This window comes from Macaca mulatta, chromosome X (assembly GCF_049350105.2).
Source record: "Macaca mulatta isolate MMU2019108-1 chromosome X, T2T-MMU8v2.0, whole genome shotgun sequence".
Lineage (NCBI taxonomy): Eukaryota > Metazoa > Chordata > Mammalia > Primates > Cercopithecidae > Macaca > Macaca mulatta.
In genome coordinates, this window is record NC_133426.1 from 107703893 (window position 1) to 107726942 (window position 23050).

At 39.0% G+C, this 23050-nt stretch overlaps 1 protein-coding gene and 1 non-coding gene across 8 annotated transcripts; one reads left to right on the forward strand and one right to left on the reverse strand.

The window, feature by feature from the left end:
* The first annotated feature begins 17 nt into the window (after positions 1–17).
* Positions 18–21544, forward strand: CSTF2 (cleavage stimulation factor subunit 2). 7 transcript variants are annotated; one of them, XM_028841851.2, is made up of 16 exons: positions 18–278; positions 1171–1249; positions 1893–2062; positions 2927–3063; positions 3521–3640; positions 3755–3892; positions 6284–6407; positions 7685–7747; positions 10472–10531; positions 10714–10800; positions 11179–11320; positions 12378–12553; positions 12825–13117; positions 17024–17134; positions 17939–18064; positions 20730–21544. In XM_028841851.2, the coding sequence occupies exons 1-15, from the start codon at positions 260–262 to the stop codon at positions 18059–18061; spliced, it is 1842 nt and encodes a 613-aa protein (XP_028697684.1). In that variant the 5' UTR covers positions 18–259; the 3' UTR covers positions 18062–18064; positions 20730–21544. The 7 variants fall into 7 exon arrangements, with proteins under 7 accessions (XP_028697684.1, XP_028697683.1, XP_014983288.1 ...); XM_028841850.2 differs by having other exon boundaries at positions 18–104; XM_015127802.3 differs by lacking the exon at positions 10714–10800.
* LOC114675230 (small nucleolar RNA SNORA9) lies at positions 2262–2394 on the reverse strand. The gene has a single exon (XR_003726319.1). It is a non-coding gene; the product is annotated as a small nucleolar RNA SNORA9 (small nucleolar RNA).
* Positions 21545–23050: the final 1506 nt, after the last annotated feature.

Genomic DNA, 23050 nt, shown 5'->3' on the forward strand with positions numbered 1-23050 from the left:
GTACGGAAGTGTGCTTTGGCGCACCGGAAGCCGACTCAATAGAGCTATGGCGGGTTTGACTGTGAGAGACCCAGCGGTGGATCGTTCTCTACGTTCTGTGTTCGGTGAGAGGAATTCGTTGGAGCCAAGCTTCGGGGAGGGACTCCCCTCTGCACCTCCTATCTCATGAATCGCTACCGGAGCCGCTGACGGTTCGGACATGCAGTTCTCCCTGCCTATCCTGTAGGGCGTCCAACCTGGTGGACTCGTGAGCAAAGAGATGTTCCCATTCTGCCGAGGTCTCGTAGGCTTTCCGCAATATCACTGGGGAAGTTAGACTAGCGTTCAGCTTCTGTGCGTGTCTCCTTTCATGAGCTTTAATTATTCTCTAGAGGAGAGGGCGCATGGCAACAGCTCCTCACTGTCCCGTACTACTTCTCATCCTCTGCCCCAGAATACAGACTATATGCTGAGGGTATAGATCCTAGTGTCCACTTCCTGTTCTCTCGTAAGGACTTTCATCCTTTGCTTTTTATCCGTAACATTTTAGTTCATCAATAGTAGTAGAGGCCACCTGGTGTCCTGAGATGTCTTGTAAATGAATGAATGAATGAACTGTTAAGACCTCCTCAGAGGAATTTTAAAAAGGATCGAAATGATTCTGAATTATCTTTTTGGCTGAAATAAGTTGTTTTTAAAAATACGTGTGATTATTTTAGAGTGCCATTTGAAAGGGACATGACAAAGTAGTTCAGAATAATTTTTAAACATCCTTCACTACATTCATGGTCATTCTCCCTTAAATGTTGTATGTGTGGAAATACATATGAACCTGTTTTAAAAATTATATTAAATAACATTGATATTTTTTGTAGTCACTGATGAGACTTGCAGATCTTTAGGTAAATACCAGTGCCGAAGTATTTATTTTCACCAAAGTTAAGGAAAATCTAACACTTGTCAGATCAGTCTGAGAATTAACATTTAAGAGTACCTACACATTTTGTATTTAGTTTCAGTGGTACATTTCCTTTGTTAAGAGGTCTAGAGAAATACAGTGGAATTGGGATTGGAGAACACTATTTTGAGCCTTATATTTGATGATATAAGTAGATACTCTGTCATTTACTTTCTCACTAAAGATCTATGTTATAAACTCGGAATTTTAATGTTACCTGTTTTCTTCCTTAGTGGGGAACATTCCTTATGAAGCTACTGAAGAACAGTTGAAGGACATCTTTTCTGAGGTTGGACCTGTTGTTAGTTTCAGGTGAGATCCCCTTTTACTTCATGGTGGGAGCTTCTTAAAAATTACCACAGATTTGGCTCTTAGTAATGGCAGGTTTTCTTTACTGGTGACTTTTCACATACACTTTATTCTTGTAACAGCTTTATTTAGATATAATTGATATACTATACAATTGACATTTATTCTTACCTAAAATATGTTTTTTTCATTAAAAATGTTTTTTAGGCAGGGCGTAGTGGCTCTTGCCTGTAATCCCAGCACTTTGGGAGGCCGAGGCAGGCGGATCACCTGGGGTCAGGAGTTCGAGACCAGCCTGACCAATATGGTGAAATCCCGTCTCTACTAAAAATACAAAAATTAGCTGCTGTGGTATCGCATGCCTGTGTCCTAGCTACTCAGGAGGCTGAGACAGGAGAATTGCTTCAACCCAAGAGGCGGAGACAGCAGTGAGCCAAGATCGTGCCACTGCACTCCAGCCTGGGCAACAGAGCGAGACTCTATCTCAGGGAAAAAAAAAAGAAAAAGTTTTAAAAAATATTTCTGTGAGGCTGTCAGAGCTGTAAAGTTATTTATGTTACAGTGGGCCCAATTAAAGCATGGCAATGTTAGCAGGAACCCTGTATGTGTGTAACATTTGTTCCTGACACTTGGTTCTGCTCTCCAGATTGGTATATGATAGAGAGACAGGAAAGCCAAAGGGTTATGGCTTCTGTGAATACCAAGACCAAGAGACAGCACTTAGTGCCATGCGGAACCTGAATGGGCGTGAATTCAGTGGGAGAGCACTTCGAGTGGACAATGCTGCCAGTGAAAAGAACAAAGAAGAGCTGAAGAGTGAGTACAAATCCAACTTGGATGCAGTGTGAGTTAGTAAAGATGTAACAATGAAGATTTTCCGTTTCTGCTATGTTTTAGAATATGCTGAAATGGTTAGCCACACAGCTTGTTTATTACTTGACTGATCTGATGTGCCTGAGTTAGGCAAGTATTATATATATCTTTTAAAAAATTTTTTATAAATTTTTTTTCAAGTAATTGTCTGAAATTTCTATACCCTTGCTCTGGATGGAGCAGGGCAAGGCCTCAAACCATTTCAAAACTGTTCTGGCAAGCACTGTAGGAATGCATAGGGTCACTGCAGACCTAAGCATGCTGGAGACTTGCTAGTAAGTGGATATCTTTAAGAAACTGTAAAGTTGACATTAGAAATGCTTCAGTTGCTCCAGCCTGGGCAACAGAGTGAGACTGTCTCCAAAAAAAAAAACGAAATTTTTCCATTGTTAAGGAGTTATTTCCAGTTAAAGATGAATTCAAATTCATCAAGCCATTAGTAGTACTAACTATGGCATTAGTCATTCCTGTCACTGTTTTCAGGAGTTTTTGAAATTAGCATGTTATTCTCTTTTAACATTTTGTTTCTGAAATGACTTGTCAAAAGAAGTCAGTGTTCCCAGTTCTCTAACTTAGGTTAACATTGTCCTTCCATGTGATCATGATCCCCAGCTTTCCTCTGAGAACAGAAAATACACTCTCACTTTCCTCCACAGAAACAAGAGGCTTTCAAATCATTTATTTCTCAGCTCTGGAGAATCTAAAATTATCAGCTGGTTCTTACAGCAGCCCTGAAAAATAGATACTTGAAATGATTTAGCTTTTTGTTTTGCCTCCCTAACTTTCTTGTACTTTCTTCTTGATTAGGCCTTGGCACTGGTGCCCCTGTCATTGAGTCACCTTATGGAGAGACCATCAGTCCTGAGGATGCCCCTGAGTCCATTAGCAAAGCAGTTGCCAGCCTTCCACCAGAGCAGATGTTTGAGCTGATGAAACAAATGAAGGTGGGAGGAGGCATTAGGTTATGAATAAAGCAAACCACATCAGGTTTTCAAGGAGTTAATTGAATCAGTTCCCTGAGCTCAAATAGAAATTGTCTGTAGACCACCATTTCTTGCACCTTCAATATTCTGTATGTACACAGTATATTTTACATTTTGTACAAAGAGCTTTCTATTTTTGTACACAAACACAGCTATCCAAACAATCCAGCTGGATTTTTGTGGCCCATAGATGTCAGATGTAGATATTAAAATTTGGCTTTTTTCCTAAATGATAGTATCACAGTATTTGAAATGCCTCTTTCTTCTCTTGCCTGCCATGACCAAGGTTTTTTTGTGCCATGCAAAAACTAATGATAAAGAGCCTCTTGAATATTACATTTCTCAGAGGGGAATGACTCTAAATCACTATCAGTTTCTAAGTCATAAGTATTAAACCTGAATCTGCTTATCTTCTCAGCTCTGTGTCCAGAATAGTCCCCAGGAGGCACGGAACATGTTGCTTCAGAACCCTCAACTGGCTTATGCTTTGCTGCAAGCACAGGTAGTGATGAGAATTGTGGATCCGGAAATTGCCCTGGTGAGTGCTTCTGGTTCTTTTATGGAAATGGTCGGGTAAACCTTGAGTGGGATAGGAACTACCTGATTGCTTTGTTAAACAGACAGCTTATAGGTTTGTCTTTTCACTTTTTAGAAAATTCTGCATCGCCAGACAAATATCCCAACGCTGATTGCAGGCAACCCTCAGCCAGTCCATGGTGCTGGGCCTGGGTCAGGATCCAATGTGTCAATGAACCAGCAGAATCCTCAGGCCCCTCAGGCCCAGTCTTTGGTAGGGCTTTATCCCTTAACATTTTTTTTTATCTGTCTTAGAATGTCATTTTCTTTTTAGGAGAATATATTGAAAGAAGAATGGTCAGGAACCAGAGATGATAATTTCAATTTCCAGGCATAAAAGCAATTTCCAGGTTGCAGAGCACATGACATCTGAATGAATATAGATTCGATTCCAAGTTTGTAAAACAAAGAGATCCTTCCTGTATGCCCTTTTCTTATAAGCTAACTTTGTGTGTATGTGCATGCCTGGCACTGTGGTTGGCACTTTGTTATTCCATATGCATTATCTCATTTAATCCTCAAAGCAATTGTATGAGGTTGGCACTCTTATTATCTCCATTCTTACCAATGAAAAAAGTAAAGCTTGCTTTCAAAGCATGACACAAAACCCTAAAGCCATAAAAAATTGATACATTTGAAAACTAAAAAATTTCTATATAAAGAAAAAAATAAGTATCAAAGACATGACAAATTGAGAAAAAGTATTTGCCACACATGTGATGGACAACAGACTAATAAAGAGCCCATAGTCATGCACAGAAATGTTTATTGCCTTAGAGTGAAAAATTGGAAATGTCCTAAATGTACATCAATGGAAGAATGGAGAAAATGTGTGGTACATTCATCCAGTGAAATACTGTACAACAGTTAAATGAACTACACGTATCAACATGAATGACTCTGAAAAACATAATTCCATACAGCAGTTAAGATGAACTAGGATACATAATATCAACACAAATAACTCCAAAACAATAACATACGGACATGAAACTAAGTGAATGTGGATGCATTCCCGAAATGTAGGATATATGTTTCTGCATAAATCCCCAAAATATGTGGAGTGAGTTTCAAAATAATATATTGAGTATGTAATGATTCCTATAAAATTTTAAAACATTAGGAAGATGTCTTAGCGGTCATCTAAGGAGAAGAGAGCACAGGATGCAATTGGGGAAGACCATACAGGCCATTGGTGTATTTTATTGTTTATTTCCCAAGCTGCGTGGCTATTTTATTTCCTATATGATTTGTATATCTGTAATTTTTCATAATACATTTTAAAAGGCCTCCTATAAATTAGTAAGAAAATTTCCAATAACCCAGTAGAAAAATGGGAAATGGACATAAATATTTCACAAAAGTAGAAATATAAAGTAAATATATAAAAATGTATTCAACCTCAAAATAAGATAATGTAATAAATTATTAATACATGTAATGTTAAAAGATAATGTAAATAGAAACTACAATAAGCTACCATTTTTCATCTCTCAGATTGGCAGAGGTATAGGGCAGGAGCCAGCAAACATTTTTCTGTAAATGATCAGATAGTAAATATTTTTGGCTTTGCAAGCCACAGGATCTGCCACAGCTACTCTGCCATGGTAGTATGAAATCAGCCATAGGCAATATGTGAACAAGTGTGTGTGGTTGTGTTCCAATAAAAGTTTGTTTACAAAACCAGGCAGTGAGCCCGATTTGACCCATGGGTCATCATTTGCCAGCTCCTGCTCTAAATAAATAAATGTTTTCAGAGATAGAAAAGAGAGGTTAGCTAGTCCAAAAATGGACACAATTGTAAGTGGCAGATATAGTTCTGAACCTGGTTTTATCTGACCTCATACCCAGTTTTCTCTTAACTACCTTCCTATACAGCTCTTCCTTTTCTGTTGTAGAGTTTTGTGTTCCTTAAACGTGTATGTAATTTTTTTTTATATAACTTGGCTTTTATTCTTTATTTATTGAGCTGTTTCTTTTTCAAGGGACTACGCAGTTTTTTGGGGAATGCACAGATGAAAAGTTGACATTCTCTTTTTCTCAAAGAGTTTTAATGTAGCATTAAAAAAAAAAAATTCACATTCCCCCAGAACCAGAATTATGTCTAAGGACAGGAGTGAGAAAAGATTGGTTAAATTTAAATTTAAAAAAAAAAAAGAAGAACATTTAATTTTAAAAATGTGGACTACTAGCAGTTGTTGTGTTTTTTTAAAAAGAGGCCCAGTCTCCTTTTTTCTTTCTTGGGTTTAGGGCTTTTTTTTTTTTTTTTTTTAAACTCTTATTGCCAGGCCCCAGTCATGAAGTTAACAATAGGTGCTATGTGCTGCCTTGCCACACAGATAAGACTTGTCAATCTCTACATTGAGAATATGTTCCATCTTAACCGTGTTCCATATAACCAGGCTCATGATGTGTATTGCAACTTGCTTCTGTGGAGTTTAAAGTGTGTGACAAATCTAATGCTGCATAAGACATGCCATACAAAAAGGATGTTTGGTAGTATATTTGGGGCTGTTCATTTGAAGAGGACTTTTAAGGTCATAGACTTAGTATTGAGTCTCCACCAAGGCATGTACATACTCTGTTTTTTTTTTTTCTTGGTCAGGGTGGAATGCATGTCAATGGCGCACCTCCTCTGATGCAAGCTTCTATGCAGGGTGGAGTTCCAGCACCAGGGCAAATACCAACCGCTGTCACAGGACCTGGCCCTGGTTCCTTAGCTCCTGGAGGTAAGTTTCATTTAGTCTTCGCCATTTCAGTACTCGCTAAAGTTTTGTCATAGGCACTGCTGCAGTGCAGCCAAATATGATAATGGGATCCTTAGGTAAAATTAATCCACAGCTAGAAAGTATATAACTTAGGTGGAGGAAATAGTAGATTTCTTATGTTAAATCCTACATGTCTAATTATAAGAACATGGAAAGGGACAGTAAAGTGAAAGAGCATAGTAAAACTTCCAAGTTAACGAGGGGGAAAATGGAATGAGTGAAAACGAAATCAAGCCAGCAAAAATAGAGAAAAGAAAAAAAGGAAGAGGCAGTGTAAAATAAGTAGTAGTAAATGTAGAGTAAGATGGAAGGAATAAAAACTAATGTAGTTGTTACTGTGCTAAATATGAATGAACTATTGGGTTCAAAAGCTCATGAAGAAAACAGACAAAAAAACACAAGGTCACATTTGTTATATCATATTAAACTGACGTAAAATTGTATTTTAACAAACATAATCAGACCAAACAACAAAAGGGAAAAAGAGAAACTTAAAAGTTATATACATTTATTGAAAGTGTATAGATAGGCAATTAATAATAGTATTGCTCATATACTTGTAACTGTTCCTTGTTCAACAATTGTAACTAAGAAGATTGAGTGAAATAATGATTCCCCGTATGAAACATCTGTATGAACACATGATGTATTACCAATATTTGAAGTTTTTTTATGTAACAAACTTGCTTCTTGTTAATTTATCTAATCTAGGGTACGTTGAGTACAACACTAGTCATGGAGAATGATTTAATTCTAAATTGTCCTGTTCTGTAGAGAATCCAGTCTGCAGAGCTAAGTTGATGAGGAATGGAAGAAGAGATTTTTTAAAGAAATTTCTGCAAACTCAGCAATTTTTTGTATCTACTTCAGGATTGTTATGTATCTGCTTTATCCTAATAGAGTTATACTTATATTTAGATTATCTTTCATGAGAGGAGATCCATGAGTAAGTGATACTGTTTTCCTGTATTATAGAAGAGCTTCCTGCTAAGAGTTTGGTAACCAATGAGATGAATTTTTCTTATTGAACTCACTATTCTGTCACTGAAACATAAAGTACAAATTGTAAATATACTAACAAACCGCATCTTCTATCTCATTGCATTGTTGAATATCTTCCTTTGTAGGTTTCTGCTTGTGGAGCAGAATGAGGAAATTTGTAAACTCAGCCCCTGTTCTAAGTTTTCTTTTCTGCTGTTCTAATTGGTGTTTTTTCTTGTCTGCCCTTTGTCTTCTAGGAGGAATGCAGGCTCAGGTTGGAATGCCAGGAAGTGGACCAGTGTCCATGGAACGGGGACAAGGTAAATAAATGTTTATGTCTAACTAATGTGAATTGGTCTTGGAAGTGTTCCACATCCACAGTATCTAATATGGCAGCCACTAACCACCCATGGCTATTTCAATATTAAGTTAATTAAAATTAAGTAAAATTTAAAACTCAGTTCCTTAGTCACAATAGCCACATTCCAAGTGCTCAGTGACCCTAGGTAACTAGTGGATACCACGCAGGACATTGCAGATATAGACCATTTCTGTCATCGTAAAAAGATTTATTGGACAGTGCTGGTCTAGACTTTCCACCTGGTGATTCAGAGCCCAGCTCTACAAGAATTGATAATGAAGCAAGTGGATCCTTTGTTTCCTGATTCCTAGTCTAATAATTCCACTGACATGTTCTCTCTCCCTGTATGGGTATCTGTTGACTGATTAAGGAATTTTAATAATGAGCATGTAAATATGTGGCTGGGTATGTAGAAGACTAGATTTAAACCCCAGAGAAAACTGGAAGGGGATCATAGGTCTGTAAAGCCTACTTAATGAACATCTGTTGTGCCGTGGCTGTACTGCTGTATACAACAGTAGCTGCCGTTCCAAAATCTCCACATTATGTCTTCATGTTACTGGAGTTTGAAGGACAAGAAAGTGCAGTGGTTCAGTTGGAAACAATGTTAGGAGGAGAGATGGTAAGAAAAGAGAAGGAACTGAGTGCATACTATATGCCAGGTACTTTAATTTTCATAAATAATCTTGTGAGTTAGGTGGCAGCACCTCAGTTTTACAGGCAAAGAGTTGGAAGCTCAGAATAAGTTACTTACTCAAGGGGACAAGGTAAGTAAATATTAATGTATGAGTAATCTGGACTGGATTTGGTGCTCTTATTCTCTTTTCCAGCTAGTAAGTGGCAGAGCTAAGATTCAGAAGTCTTTGACTCCAAAATCTGTCCTCTTTCTGTCACTCCACACTGCCTGTTAACTTCCACTTACATTCCTCAGTGTCTTCTACTCTTATTCCTTGGGAATAAGATGATGGGAAAGACTGTTTTGGACAAGCATAGAGAAGCTTAAGGTTTTTTCTTCTGTAGCATATGGCTTATAAGTGGAACCCATTTAAAAAGCAAAATATTGGCTAGGTGCAGTGGCTCATGCCTGTAATCCCAGCACTTTGGGAGGCTGAGGTGGGTGGATCGCTTGAGCTCAGAGGTTTGAAACCAACCTAGGCAACATGGCAAAACCCTGTCTCTATAAAAAATACAAAAACTAGATGGGCAATGGTGGTGTGCACTTGTGGTCTCAACTACTTGGGAGGCCGAAGTGGAAGGATCACTTGAGCCCAACAGATTGAGGCTGCAGTGAGCCATAATCGCACCACTGCACTTCAGCCTGGGCAACAGAGAAATATATATATACACACATATATATGTATATATATACACACACATACATACATAAACAATATACAAGCCTGTGGTTTTTACACTGGGGTTGATTGCTGAAGTGACAGAATTAACTTTTTCTTGTTAGATGTCTGACAGCAGGACAAACTCCCTGGCCAAATATCTCATATTTTCTCTAAGCATCCCATGTTTTTGTGCTATTGTACGCCGCCCTATCCCCACCCCACCACTGTCAATAGATTATATATGTTCCCCAGAGTATTTTTGCAGTAATGAGAAGGTATTAGGGTTTCAGTCATACTTCTACCTGTCATGGGGCCAGCACTCAATCCATCAGGTTTTAGCTGTTTAATGCATACTTGCACAAGACATCTTCTTGTTATAGTTCACCTTTTTGTCAGAAATTGACATCTTCTTGTTATGTTCACCTTTTTGTCAGAAATTGACAAAGGGAAATGACTCATGTTTTGAGGGTATTTCCAGGATGTCTTCATGAAGAGACAAAGTGAGATCAGCTTTCTTTTATAGTTTCCTTCAGTACCCAGCAGAGGAAGCAAGAGTCTTCTTTTCGTGTGTGCCTAGTTTGTGTTACTTTTCCTGAAATCCATGCTGCTTTTGTACATTTGTAATGCTGACAGGAGATGGAGATGTTTGAGAAGATACTTCTTGCTTCCCTGCCATGTTTGTTTAGTGTTGGTGCCCATGTCATCTCATTAGTCTTTGTTTGCTGTTGTCATGATGTTTATTATCAAAGACTTGCTGTGGCAGGGTATTTCTTGTGGAGTGATATTCTCTTTCATCACGTAAAGTTCATTCACTGCATTTCCCCATCTGATACGTTTTGACAGCAGAAATTTTTGTGCTTTAATATGTGACAAAAATAGAATTGCCGTACTTCAGTTATGGCCGCTTCAGAATGAATCTTGCCTTCCAGATTCAGTGCAGTTTCTTTTATGTTTTGCTTCTGAAACTACATTTATGTTCTTTGCGTAACTAGAAGATCCAAAACTATCCTTTTTATATGTTTTCTTCCTAATGATTTCATAAGGAGACCTAAGGGAAAACTAGTAGCAGAGGTGAAAATCGAAAATGTCTGGTTATTCCCGCCTAGATCAAACCAGTGCCCCATGGGATTCCCTTTCAAAAGCTATCTGCTCAAAATGGAACTGTTTCAGAGACCCAAAGGAGCTAGTGTAGTTTAGGGAGATTTGTAGCCTGAAGCAAGCCAATGACCTGTTGGCTTTTTAACTTATATATGTAAATCTCAATCTCCGTGTATGTGTTTCTGCATGTGTGCGCAAGCTATTTTAAGTGTCTGCTCTTTCTCCTTTTGAACTTACTGCTTACCTAGGAACCCTACAGCACTCGCCCGTGGGACCTGCCGGGCCTGCATCAATTGAGCGAGTTCAAGGTACCCATTGTATCTGTGGGTTTCCTTTTGCTTGTGGTGTTCAGGGTGGGACGTTGAGAGGAAAAGAGCTGCTTGGCAGTCATCCTCACGTTCAGAACCCAAAAGGGTAGTGTTTTTGGGTTTTTGTTTTTTTAATTTTTTCCTGTTGAGGCCACAAGCCTAAGATTGACCTCTTCACACAGGGCAGAGAACATGGATGATATGGGCATCTGTCCGAGGCTGTACTCCCTCCCTACTGGTGTCAGGAGGCTTGGATGGAATAGCAGTCTGTAAGGAGACAGCGGGTTCTTGCAGAGCCATGGCAGTGTTCACATATGCCAAGACTCTACCTCTCTTTTGTGACTCTGGTCCTTGAACTAAGATTGATTAGAAGGAAAACCAGGAGCATAAGTTTCTTCAGGTTGCAGTGCTAGTCCTTGGCAGGTTGCTCCCCAGTTTGCTCTTTATATAATTCCATCCATACCTCTGACATGGCACAGATTCTGCCTACACCCTGCTTCTGTTCTTGAGCTGCAAGAGGATTCTGCTGTGGTGAGGTTTCACCCACTCTAAGGTGTCTAAATTATGTTGTCAGTGGTATATAGAGTCATTTCTTGTTTGCTTATGTGTCTTTCACAGCAGTAACTCCCCGTTTGTTTCCCTGTCAGTGCCGATGCAAGACCCCAGAGCAGCTATGCAGCGGGGATCCTTGCCTGCCAACGTCCCAACCCCTCGAGGCTTGTTAGGAGATGCTCCGAATGATCCACGGGGAGGCACTTTACTTTCTGTAACTGGAGAGGTAGAACCTAGGTAAGCACTAACATAGAAGGAAACAGTTGAAGAAATCAGAATTGTCCCTTCTTCCCTGAGAACAAAAATCTTTCTGTACCAGTTGTACCTGTTTGCCTACTTCAAAAGATATAGATAAATATTCATGGCCACTGTCCAAGGATAAGCACTTCTCCTAAGGCAGAACTATGTAGTCGAGTATGTCATTTTGAGCTACTGTATTTTCAGAAATTAGAAATTTTAGTATACATACTTGAACAGGGAAATTTAATAGGGCGGGCGCAGTGGCTCACGCCTGTAATCCCACTACTTTGGGAGGCCAAGGCGGGTGGATCACTTGAGGTCAGGAGTTTGAGACCTGCCTGACCAACATGGCAAAATCCCGTCTCTCCTAAAAATAGAAAAATTAGCCGGGCATGGTGGTGGGCGCCTATAATTCCAGCTACTCAGGAGGCTGAGGCAGGAGAATCACTTGAACCCAGGAGGTGGAGGTTGCAGTGAGCCAAGATCATGCCACTGCACTCCAGCCTGGGCAACAAGAGTGAAACTCCATTTCAAAAGTAAATAAATAAATAAAATAATAATAGCAATAATAATAATTGACATTAATGGGGATCATGCCTCTGACTCTGCTCTAAGTACTTTACTTAGATCATCTTATTAAATCCACAAGACCCTGTGAGATGGATACCATTATTAGTCCCATTTTACATGTGAAACTGATGTGTGGAAAAGTTAAGTAAATGTGTCCAATATCACACAGCTAATAAGTGATAGAGCCTAGATTTGAACCCATACAGTCTGAATCCAGAGCTCATGTTCTTATACATTGTACTGCAAACTCATACATATAATGAATATTCTTGATTCCTCCCTAATTATGAACCAAATACGAAATTCTAGAATACGTGGATGTATATCTCTGTAGCTTTTCTTCCATCTATTTGGTGTTATTTTCTTGTTAGTATTCATAGACTGTTTACGTCAGCTGTTTGTTGGATGTTTACTTACTGATCTTCTGGTTGGTATTTTGTTGTTTTGTTCTATTTTAAAATATAATGTTTTTCTCCATCTCCAGAGGTTACTTGGGACCACCTCATCAAGGTCCACCCATGCACCATGTCCCTGGCCATGAGAGCCGAGGACCACCCCCACATGAGCTGAGGGGAGGGCCATTACCCGAACCCAGACCTCTAATGGCAGAACCAAGAGGACCCATGCTAGATCAGAGGGGTCCACCGTTGGATGGCAGAGGTAAGGGGAGACCACATTGCAAATGTGATAATGAACTCAGCCGTCTTTGGCTCTAATCTGGGTTAAAGAATGCCGGAAACAGTAGGTTTGCAAGCATCTTTAAGGTTTATCCACAAATCTGAGAAACTAGGGAGGAGACATTAGTCTCATATGTTAATAGCTGAGGGAGCAAATGTGACTATAAGAGATTTCTATCTTTCTTGGATTGTTCATCATTCTTGCAGTACATGCAAGTGGCTACATAATGGTTTTCTTACAATTTTCTTTATAGGTGGAAGGGATCCCCGAGGAATAGATGCACGAGGGATGGAGGCCCGAGCCATGGAGGCAAGAGGGTTAGATGCCAGAGGACTGGAGGCCCGTGCAATGGAGGCCCGTGCAATGGAAGCTCGTGCGATGGAGGCCCGAGCGATGGAGGCCCGTGCGATGGAAGTCCGAGGGATGGAGGCCAGAGGCATGGATACCAGGGGCCCAGTGCCTGGCCCTAGAGGACCTATACCTAGTGGAATGCAGGGTCCCAGTCCAATTAACATGGGGGCAGTTGTACCCCAGGGATCCAGACAGGTATGTGTAACACTGACTTCTGGCATCCAAGTGAAATCTTGATCTATTCAGGAATTGATTATTGAGCCTAATTATTACTGCCTTCTGACTTGGTTTGTTTCTTAACTTGTTAGAAAGGGAAGACTCGGATCTCCCTGTAGCTTCTCTATCCCTTAGGGTGGTGATTCTCTGGCTATCAGGATTGTAGTTCAAAAAAAACAACTTTATCCCACAGTAAGTAGCTATTCATTCAGAGCAGAGCCCCTGAAAATTTAGGGGTTAGAAAGTAGTCTTCATTGGGGTACAAACCAACATCATGTACACGGTTTTTTCCAAAATATACTTGCCCAGATCTCATCCCAGGTATAACTCAGAATCTCTTATTAGTAGGATCTGAGCATGGATAGTTTGAAAAACCTCCCCCAAATGATTCTAATGTGAACCCTGACTGGGAACCACGGGGTTAGAGTATATGAAGAGCTGTTAGTGGCCATTTAGATAATCTTGGGTTTACAGAGACCTGTGTTAATTTATTGTCATCATATAGCCTAAGTGAACAGTGGAATGTGAAAGCCAATTTATTAATAATCACCTTAAAAGGTGTGGAACCAAAGTCTTGTCTCCTCTCTTTCATTTGGGTCTCTCTGCCTGTATGTACATGCTGGTCTGTGATTGTCATCACCTCCCTCTTCGTCTCCACTTGGTTGTGGAGAGGTGGTATGTGTTTTTCTTCCCTGAGTTTGTATATGTTGGCACCTTCATTTCCCTCTAACCGCTCTACCTTCCTTTTTTCCCCTTCCTCTGTGAATTCTCTCTTCTATTTGTTTATGTGTCTTCCTCCCCATGTCTGTGTATATGAGAGAGAGAAAGATAATGGCAGAGCTGGAATGGAACACATCAGTTGTCTAATTCCCTCAGTCTATAGGTTTGGAAATTAAGGCCCAAGAATTCAGGTGACTTGACCAAATTCACATGACTAGAAAGTGGCAGAGTAAGGAACAGAAGCCACTACTTTTTCCACTTTACTACTCTGTCCTGTTATCTGCGCATTTGTGTGCGTGTGTGTATGTGTGGATATGTGTCTACCCCCTCCTCTTTAATATGAAATACAAATAGAGGGTTTTTTTGCTATGTGTAGAATAAAACTGTTCTCTATTGTGTTTGAAGTGTTCGTGGGCCTTGATTTTTATTGTACTCTGTATGGTCAGTAACCTAGTAACAGAAATGGGTCTTATGCATTCATTCTGTCATTCAGCAAGTATTTATTGAGCACCTACTATGTACCAAACAGATCTAGGTATGGGGGATACTGCAGTGTGAACAAAAGAAAGCCCCTTCCCCCATGGGCTTATATCCTAGTTGGGAAGACAGATAACAAACAAATAACTATATAATGCACTTATGTAATTTTACTGGTAGTTCTATGGTGCAAGACATTGCAAGGAAGGATTGGAAGAACATTTCTGGGTAATATTTTGCTCCTTTCTCTCTGCTGGTGCTTGAACTTATTACCCTAATACTAGGTTTATATCATCTTCGTTAGTAGATTCCATAAAGCCAATTAGATCTGAGGCAAGAGAAAATACAAATTTTATCTTCAAACTTTAAAAAAAAATTTTAATATATTAACTTATAAATATATACATTCATTCATCTATAAAAGACATATATATTAATTTCAAGCCAGGCATGGTGGCACGCACCTATAGTGCCAGCATTCTGGAGGCTGGGGCAGGAAGACCATTTGAGCCCAGGAACTTGAGGCTGTGGTGCATTCTGATCGCACTTGTGACTAGCCACTGCACTCCAGCCTGGGCAGCATATTAGACTACCATCTTTAAAAAAAAAAAAAAAAAAAAAAAAAAAAAAAAAAGCCAGGGTAGAATCCTTTAGTCCTAGCTCCTCTGGAGGCTGAGGCAGGAGGATCAATAGAGCACAGGAGTTGGAGGCCAGCCTACACAACATAGTGAGACCACATCTTAAACTAAAAGGTACCTTGCTTCCTCTCCTACGCCTGTCTCCCCTGTGGCCCCCTAGGTCCTGTAGATAATGACTTTTATTAGATTTTTCATGTTACTTTCCGGAAAATATGAATATATATTCTTATTTTTCCCCTTTCACTGTTCTGTGCCTTTTTTTTTTTTTTTTTAACTTAACAACATGCCCTTAATTCATACTTTTAAATTAGATTTTAAAATTAACTCTAGTCCACGTAGATAGAAACTTGTGGGCAAAAAGCTTATTATTACTAGGGTGATTATATAATTTATCAACTAAAGGAGAACATGAAAGAAAGTGCTGTTACTTTACTTGGAGGCAAAAACATAAACTGGGACTATCTTAGGGAAACCAAGATGTGTATAGTCACTCTTGCTAGTACTTATCTGCCTAGAACAAGCACACCTAGAAACTTAAAAGGGCCGTTATGGAGTGGTTAGATCACAGTTACAGTACCTCAAATTAAAGCTTCAAAAAGATTATACTCAGTTGCGAATTGTGCTGCTATAAACTCATGTAACCAAACACCACATTTCCCCAATAATCTATGGAAATACAAAATTAAAAAAAAAAAAGATTATACTCATAGGTGTTTCAGACCCATGATAGCTCATTAATGTTCAGACTGGTCTCTGGGAACTTGTCTCTGGATTCAGTATTGATGATCAACAGAACAGTGATAGTATTCTAGCAGTCTGTACAAATCTCTACTAATGTTTCATCTGTCCATTGTCTTTGGGAAATGAGTTAATGTATGTAAGTGAATGTTCCAGATAATAGAACTATTCTACCAAGTTTTTTAACTTTTTAATAAAAAATTATAAGATGTATTTGATATTTCCTTTCTTGAACAGGATACAAAAAATAGTTTAATCAGTGATGACTACTCAAGGTCATCATTAAATAGATTCATTATTGTCTATACCGTAATGTAAAACATAGTTATCTCCTGTTTGGTTTCTGGTCTCCTTCACTGTCAGGCTGTCACCTGGCTCTTCATATTGCTGAAGTGGTATCTGCTCCTAACAGTTGTTTATCTGTATTTCTTTTATGTTTTGCTGCTTCTAATCTGCTGGGTAAGCAGGTAACAAGTTTGTTAACAAAATGTATTTATTAAGAGAGTACCTAAGCCCTGGGTGAATGCCTGAGTGTGAACATAATGCTTGTATAGGGACATTCTTATAGTTACATTTGGTACTCAAGAGGTCTTTTCCTTGGGTTCTGCTAGTCTTGCAAAGGGTTGAACTTATTGAAGATCTTAAATACCAGTAAGTATGATATCACTGTACTTTGTTCGTTCACTCAAGTCAGTCATATTTTTTGGTCTACATTTAGCAGAAAGCATCTGCCATATGTTCTCTATGGAAAGCTATAAACAGCAAATGTTGGGCTAATAGCAGTCTTTTGCCTGGAGGCCTTCCCATTGCCTTTCTAACTCTCTGACATTATGAACATCTCTGCCTCACTTGTGGGATAGGGCCCTTTGGGACAAACTACCTGTGTCTGATTGAACTAGGGTAGGGGGTGGCCCTGTGAATTTAACTTCCCCAGTGGACCAGAATACATTTTCTCTAGACTCTGTTGGCTTTCATTTGTGTTTCCAGTGAGCGCTAGTTTCCAGGGTGCTCTCAGTTCTCCCTTTGCTTATTTGGCTGAGTTTTGATTAATTCAGTGGTATCCAGTTGTGCTGTGTGGTATTTGTTGATGGTGCTGGAGCTGTTGTAAGCAAGTATGTCAAACTTACTAGTTGATCTCTGGCTAAACGCTGCCTTCTGCTATTGCTAACAGTAGAAAATGATCTTCAGAGTCATTAGTTTGCTGTTTTTACTCATATCTGTGTAGGGATCGTAATTTTTCACGTTATTACTGAATTCAGGTTAGCTATACATTAAAAATCCCAAAAATCTCTTTTTCTCTTTGTGCACATAGGTCCCAGTCATGCAGGGAACAGGCATGCAAGGAGCGAGTATACAGGGTGGAAGCCAGCCCGGCGGCTTTAGTCCTGGACAGAACCAAGTCACTCCACAGGATCATGAGAAGGTAAGCAACACTGTCTGACTGCCTCCTTATGCACAATTCTAGCCTTTTTGATTCCTCTTTTCACAGTTACCATGTGGCGATCCTGGGTCTTCAAAGTCCCTTTGGAGGTGATGTTTATTCTAACTTAGAACTCTTTTATGATCTTGTTACCTGAAAATTTGTGAGTCTGGTCCTGAAGTTGCTAATGGATGTGAAGTTCTTAAGTGGATGTAAATGGCAGCTTATTTTATAGTTCAGACTCATCTGCCAATAGCAGGTTTTTCTTGTTCAGGCCAGAGTGACCTGAAAATCCGCACCCTTTTTCCTTCCCTTTCTACTTTATCCCTAAAAACAGTAGTAGATTCCCCATGATTATATCTTTCTGTTTTTATATTTGACCATTGTGGGGAGCTTATGTCTGAGGGAAAGGCTAAAATTTGTGAAAAAGAGAGACTTTCAAAACAGGATTAAAACCTGAAGGATTTCCAGGGCTCACAGATATTATCTTAGTCTCCAGGAACTTTGAGTTCATGAAGTTGTCTGTTTTGAATCGTCTAATCTTAGGTATTTTAATTTATACTTGTTCTTTTCATTGTAGCTTTTCTCACCAGTTTTGTTTTTTTTTTTTGTTTTTTGTTTTTGTCTTTGTTTTGGAGGGGAGCTGTTGGTTTCTTGCTGTGTGAAATGTTCTTCCTTTTTCCATTTTGCTTCATATCCCACTACAGTAGCTTTTTGGATAGAAGCTGGTGGTGGGTTTTTTGTTTTGTTTTGTATTTTTTAGCTGCCATCATTAAAACTGACTACCTTTTTTTTTCCTCTACACAGGCTGCTTTGATTATGCAGGTTCTACAACTGACTGCAGACCAGATTGCCATGTTGCCTCCTGAGCAAAGGCAGAGTATCCTGATTTTAAAGGAACAAATACAGAAATCCACTGGAGCACCTTGATAGGTGAGCAAACTTAATCCCATCTGAGTAGGACTAGCTCCTTGTCTATTCTCAGTATATACTTTTAACCTTAACCAACAAGATTGTTCTCTCAGCGGCCCTCAATCCACTTAGCTAGACTCTTCTTTACCCTTCAGTAGGTTAGCTCCTGTAGGGATAGAGTAAGGCTATACAATATTTGTTCAGTTGTTGAATTGCTTATAATCTTTCCTAATGACAAAGGTAATGTATGATCAGTTTAACAAAAGTAATCGGCCGGGCGCGGTGGCTCAAGCCTGTAATCCCAGCACTTTGGGAGGCCGAGGCGGGTGGATCACGAGGTCAGGAGATCGAGACTATCCTGGCTAACATGGTGAAACCCCGTCTCTACTAAAAATACAAAAAACTAGCTGGGCGTGGTGGCGGGCGCCTGTAGTCTCAGCTACTTGGGAGGCTGAGGCGGCAGAATGGCGTGAACCCGGGAGGCGGAGCTTGCAGTGAGCCGAGATCACGCCACTGCACTCCAGCCTGGGAGACACAGCGAGACTCCGTCTCAAAAAAAAAAAAAAAAAAAAAAACAAAAGTAATCGTATATAGAAATGTAGAAAGTGAAAGGTAAAAAGCCCTGTTTCCTCTATCTTGTTCCCCAGACAAAACCTCTAAATATAGTTTGGTGTGTATCCTTCTACAATCAGTTGTATTATTTTATTCCAAACTGTCCTGTCAAAATGGAAAAAATACAGAGCATTTCAATAAAATGTGTAAATATTTTGTTTCCTGTATTTATTTTACAGTGAATATTTCGATGTTGAACTATTATAGCACATAATTTAAGGTAGTAAATGTCCATCATCACCATCAGTTTCTATATATTTTGGAGATCGCTGTACCCTGCTACCTTTATTTTTCTTGCTCATCATTTAGGCAGAAAGAATCCAGGGGCCAAGCACAGTGGCTTAGCCCTGTAATCTCAGCTTTGGCGGGCTGAGGTGGAAGGATTACTTGAGACCAGGAGTTCAAGACTAGCTTAAGCAACATAGTGAGGCTCCATCTTTACAAACACTTTTTTAAAAAATTAGCCAGGCATGGTGAGATGCGCCTATAGTTCCAGCTACTTGTGAGGCTGATGTGGAAGAATCGCTTGAGTCTAGGAGGTTAAGGCTGCAGTGAGCCATGATTATGCCACTGCACTCTAGCCTGGGTCACAGAGTGAGACCCTGCCTCAAAAAAAAAAAGAAAGGATCCAGGTAACCTGCTTCATAAATAATTATGTGACAACTTGATTACACATACATGTATCAGTGTTTCCTTTTAAAAAAAAAAATTTCCCCAGCATTTTGTATTTTATAAACAATTCTTTTTTCTAAAAACAGTTTAAAATTCACGTTGCCCCACTATCAGGTAGGACAGCACAATTTAAATTTCTACTTTTCACCCCATCCATATTATAATTCCTATCCTTATGTTATATAATAGTGAACTCATTTAACTATTAGTAATTATCACTCTTACAAAATATATCATTTTAATCCATATTTGTGATGTCTTTAAACGTTTAAACTGCAACTATGCATCATATATGTATTTAGACTTCAAATGAATTAATGAGAAGCTATCATAGATGGAGGGCTCTGTAGACTTTTGGTACCTTAACGTTTTATTCCACAAACCCCACATATTCTTTTTTTTTAAGTAAAAGTATAGACTACCTATTACATTCAGAGGAATAGATACAAATTATTTCTCTTTTACTAATTTACTTATGCCAGAGAAGGCATTCCCTACAATGTGAGAAAATTACTGCTTACTGTTTCTGGATAGTAGAGGTAGAAATGTTTCTGAAATTTCTTTCATTATATTTTTGCTTATAAGATGTTTAATTTAAGGCCTTGCATATTAACCACAGGGCAAAGTTTTTGTCTATTTTTTTTACCTTTTATTTTTAAATAATCATAGACTCAAGGAAAGTTGGAAAAATAGTACAAGGAGTCTCATATACCCTTCACCCAGTGTAGTACAAAACCAAGAAATTGACATTGGCACATTACTGTTAACTTGACTACAAACTCAGTTTTTACCATTTTAAAAAACCTGTCATAATTTGTGTGGTTCTATGCAATTTTTTGTGGGCAGGATTTTATTGTGTGTCTACTGGTGTTTGTGCATACCATGGCTGAAGTGTTGGCTTTTCCTTTTCCTTCATCCTATACCGAGCTAGTTGTGATCCATCTCTGCCATCACGGACAGGCTTCTATACTATTATCATTAGAGATGAATGGTTCTCAAACAGGGGCAATTTTGCCCCCTAGGGGACATTAGGCAATGTCGAGACATTTTTGGTCATCACAACTTTAGGGAGTATGGCATGCTATTGGAATTGAGTGGGTAGAGGCCAGAGATGCTGCTAAACATCCCATAATGCACAGGATGGTCCCCCTTACCCACTTCCCAATAGCAACTAGTGCTCCAGCCCAAAATGTCAATAGTGCTGAGGTTGAGAAACCCTACTGCAAGGGATGATTACTTTGAGGAGGCAGGAGGTCGGAGACAGACACCTTGCAAATCTGTCCTGGTGATTTGATTGTATGCCTGTCCTCCCTCCCCTAGCCTTTTATTTTTTTCCTGAAGTTTTTCCTGAAGAGAGCTTTGTCTTCACTCCTAATGGCTTTCTCCTAACTTCTTCTTACAGGTTTTCAAAAATACCTGGCAAGAAATCTGGAAATTCTATAATTTTGTTGAAATATTGAAAAACGATGACCTGCATCCTAACCCTTGAATGACTCAAATCAGTGCCAGGTGGAGGACTCCCATCACCTTCTCTCAGAACAAAATCACTTCATTTTATTGTCTTAGTTTGTATATTTTCTGTGACTTGAAATAAACTTTGAACACAATTTTAGTACACTGCAAATTGATATACATGACCTTTTTGCTTTTAAAAAGCTTAACACTAAGGGTGAAACCTTAGATGTGTTTTCTACCCTTACTGCAGTATTGTACTTTAACATATTGCCATAGTTTTGTTTTTATTTTAAGTTAACCATTTATTCTTCTTGATGATATTTGAGCATTTCTCAGAAGCAATGTTTTCTGGAACTTGGTTTTTGTTTAGTTTGCTTCCAGTAAGAATTATTATAAGGCTTTGCCCTCTGAAAACATTCTAGGATTTCTGAGTCTTCTGGGAGAAAATAGCACGTGCTTAGAGCTATAAAATGGTCAGAAGGCTAACAGAGCAAAGAGCCTAGCACAGCCATGTGTTTAGTTTAGAAAAATCCAAATATCAAAATGCATTTGTTTCAATAGCAGGTCTGAACGTGTATAATTCAGAGTTAAGACAAAAATTGTTTTAGCACTGGTTTGAATCTGTCAGCAACACAAGAGACTGTTAACATTTACTTGTGTGTTCTTAAACTTATCAGTCTAGGCAGTCAACTTTGAAAGTTTAAAAAGCCACTGATTTTTCACATGTTCGAGATGAAATAAAAACAAATCAAATGAACAAAATACATTTCATCCTATCTTCCAGGCAGTCCCTAACCTGCAGCCCTACCCTGTAACTACATTTATTCTGGGAACTTAAAACACAGAAAACCCTAAAACTTGTACATTCTTCTGATTTTAAGTGGACCAAATGTAGAATACAGTCAGATTGCTCATTAGGTCTGCTCCTGCCTGCTTCCTTGTGGATAGGTATGAACATAATTAGTGCCATTAGCTCTAACCTATGGGTCTTCTTGCCTAGTATTTCTCTCTCTCTCTCTCTCTCTCTCTCTCTCTCTCGCCACCGCCTCCTCCTCTCTTCCCCCACCCCACCCCACCCCATCTCTCTCGTGGCATTAAGGAGGAACATGGTTTCTCTCCATCAGGCCAACCTCAAGAGGTTAAGAGTTGCCTTAATAATCAGTAAAGTTCTACTGGAACTACTTTTGAGCCAACTTATATTCGTGGAATCCTATCCTCTGGGTTAGGATTATGGTCAGGTGAATTAAAAGCCTGGCATAGGCTTAGAGAATGTAATAGCATATTGCTTACATGTCAAGCAAAAGAATGCAAAGATAATCAACTTTTTGAGTGACAATGAAATTGAAGGATTTTCTACTCATAAACATTTATAAGAAATTTGCTGATTAAGGTATTTCGTATTACAACTTTGCAAGAAAAACTTGCTCAAAGCAGATGAGGAGCTTTCTGTATATCCTGCTCATCCCCAGTTCAACTTGGATGTTGGCTATGCATAGGATTTATTATTTTCATTACCATGAATATAATAAATCATGAATTTATGTTTACTTCCATAAATATTCAAGCCTTGGGATATTGATTTTGGCAGCCATCATATCTTGAAGTGAGTGTGTCAATATATTTAGACATGGAGACCAAGAGTGATGCCTTTCTCATTAGTAACTCATTATAAGTTTCAAGATTCCAAATCAAAGTCATTGAAGATGAAGTTGTCATTTGGTCAGTAGTTGTCTAATAAGAACCATGTCTTCAAGGTTTCATTGTGCATTTTCCCAAAGCCTTATTAAACCTGAATTAGCTGAAATCCGGGTGAACAAATTGGCAACAGCAGTGGTATCCCTCCCTATGTAAACAACTGATCAGTATTTTTTTACTGTTGTAATAAATGAAACATTATTAGCCACCATGAGTTCATGACCTACCTTTATTGTGCTCAGACTAGTGACAAAAAAAAAGGTTTTATTCCTCAAGCCATAGAGGTTCCTAAAATATTAGAAACAACCATTTGTTCATTCTTGGTCACTTAATGGTAGAAAAAATAGATAATATAATGCTAATTCAGTAGAACCATTCTTCTAAATCTATAATGAGTTGAATTGTCTGGGTACAATGAAGTGTGAGGTTTCTCTCTTAAGAGCCCTGGGCTTCTCTCCTAGTGATTCACTGTGACGCCTAACATCCCAGAGCCAGTGTGGTCCTTCTAGGCTGAGGTTGGGTAGAGGGCAGAAATAAAAAGCATTCTGATAGAGAATGAAGGCGTTTTGTTTA

Excerpts from the sequence above, each read along its gene's own strand:
- CSTF2 (XM_028841850.2), top strand. The coding sequence starts at position 47 with ATGGCGGGTTTGACTGTGAGAGACCCAGCGGTGGATCGTTCTCTACGT. Across the intron at positions 3,641-3,754 it reads TGGATCCGGAAATTGCCCTG|AAAATTCTGCATCGCCAGAC; the intron begins GTGAGTGCTTCT and ends TTCACTTTTTAG. Across the intron at positions 6,408-7,684 it reads TGGTTCCTTAGCTCCTGGAG|GAGGAATGCAGGCTCAGGTT; the intron begins GTAAGTTTCATT and ends TTTGTCTTCTAG.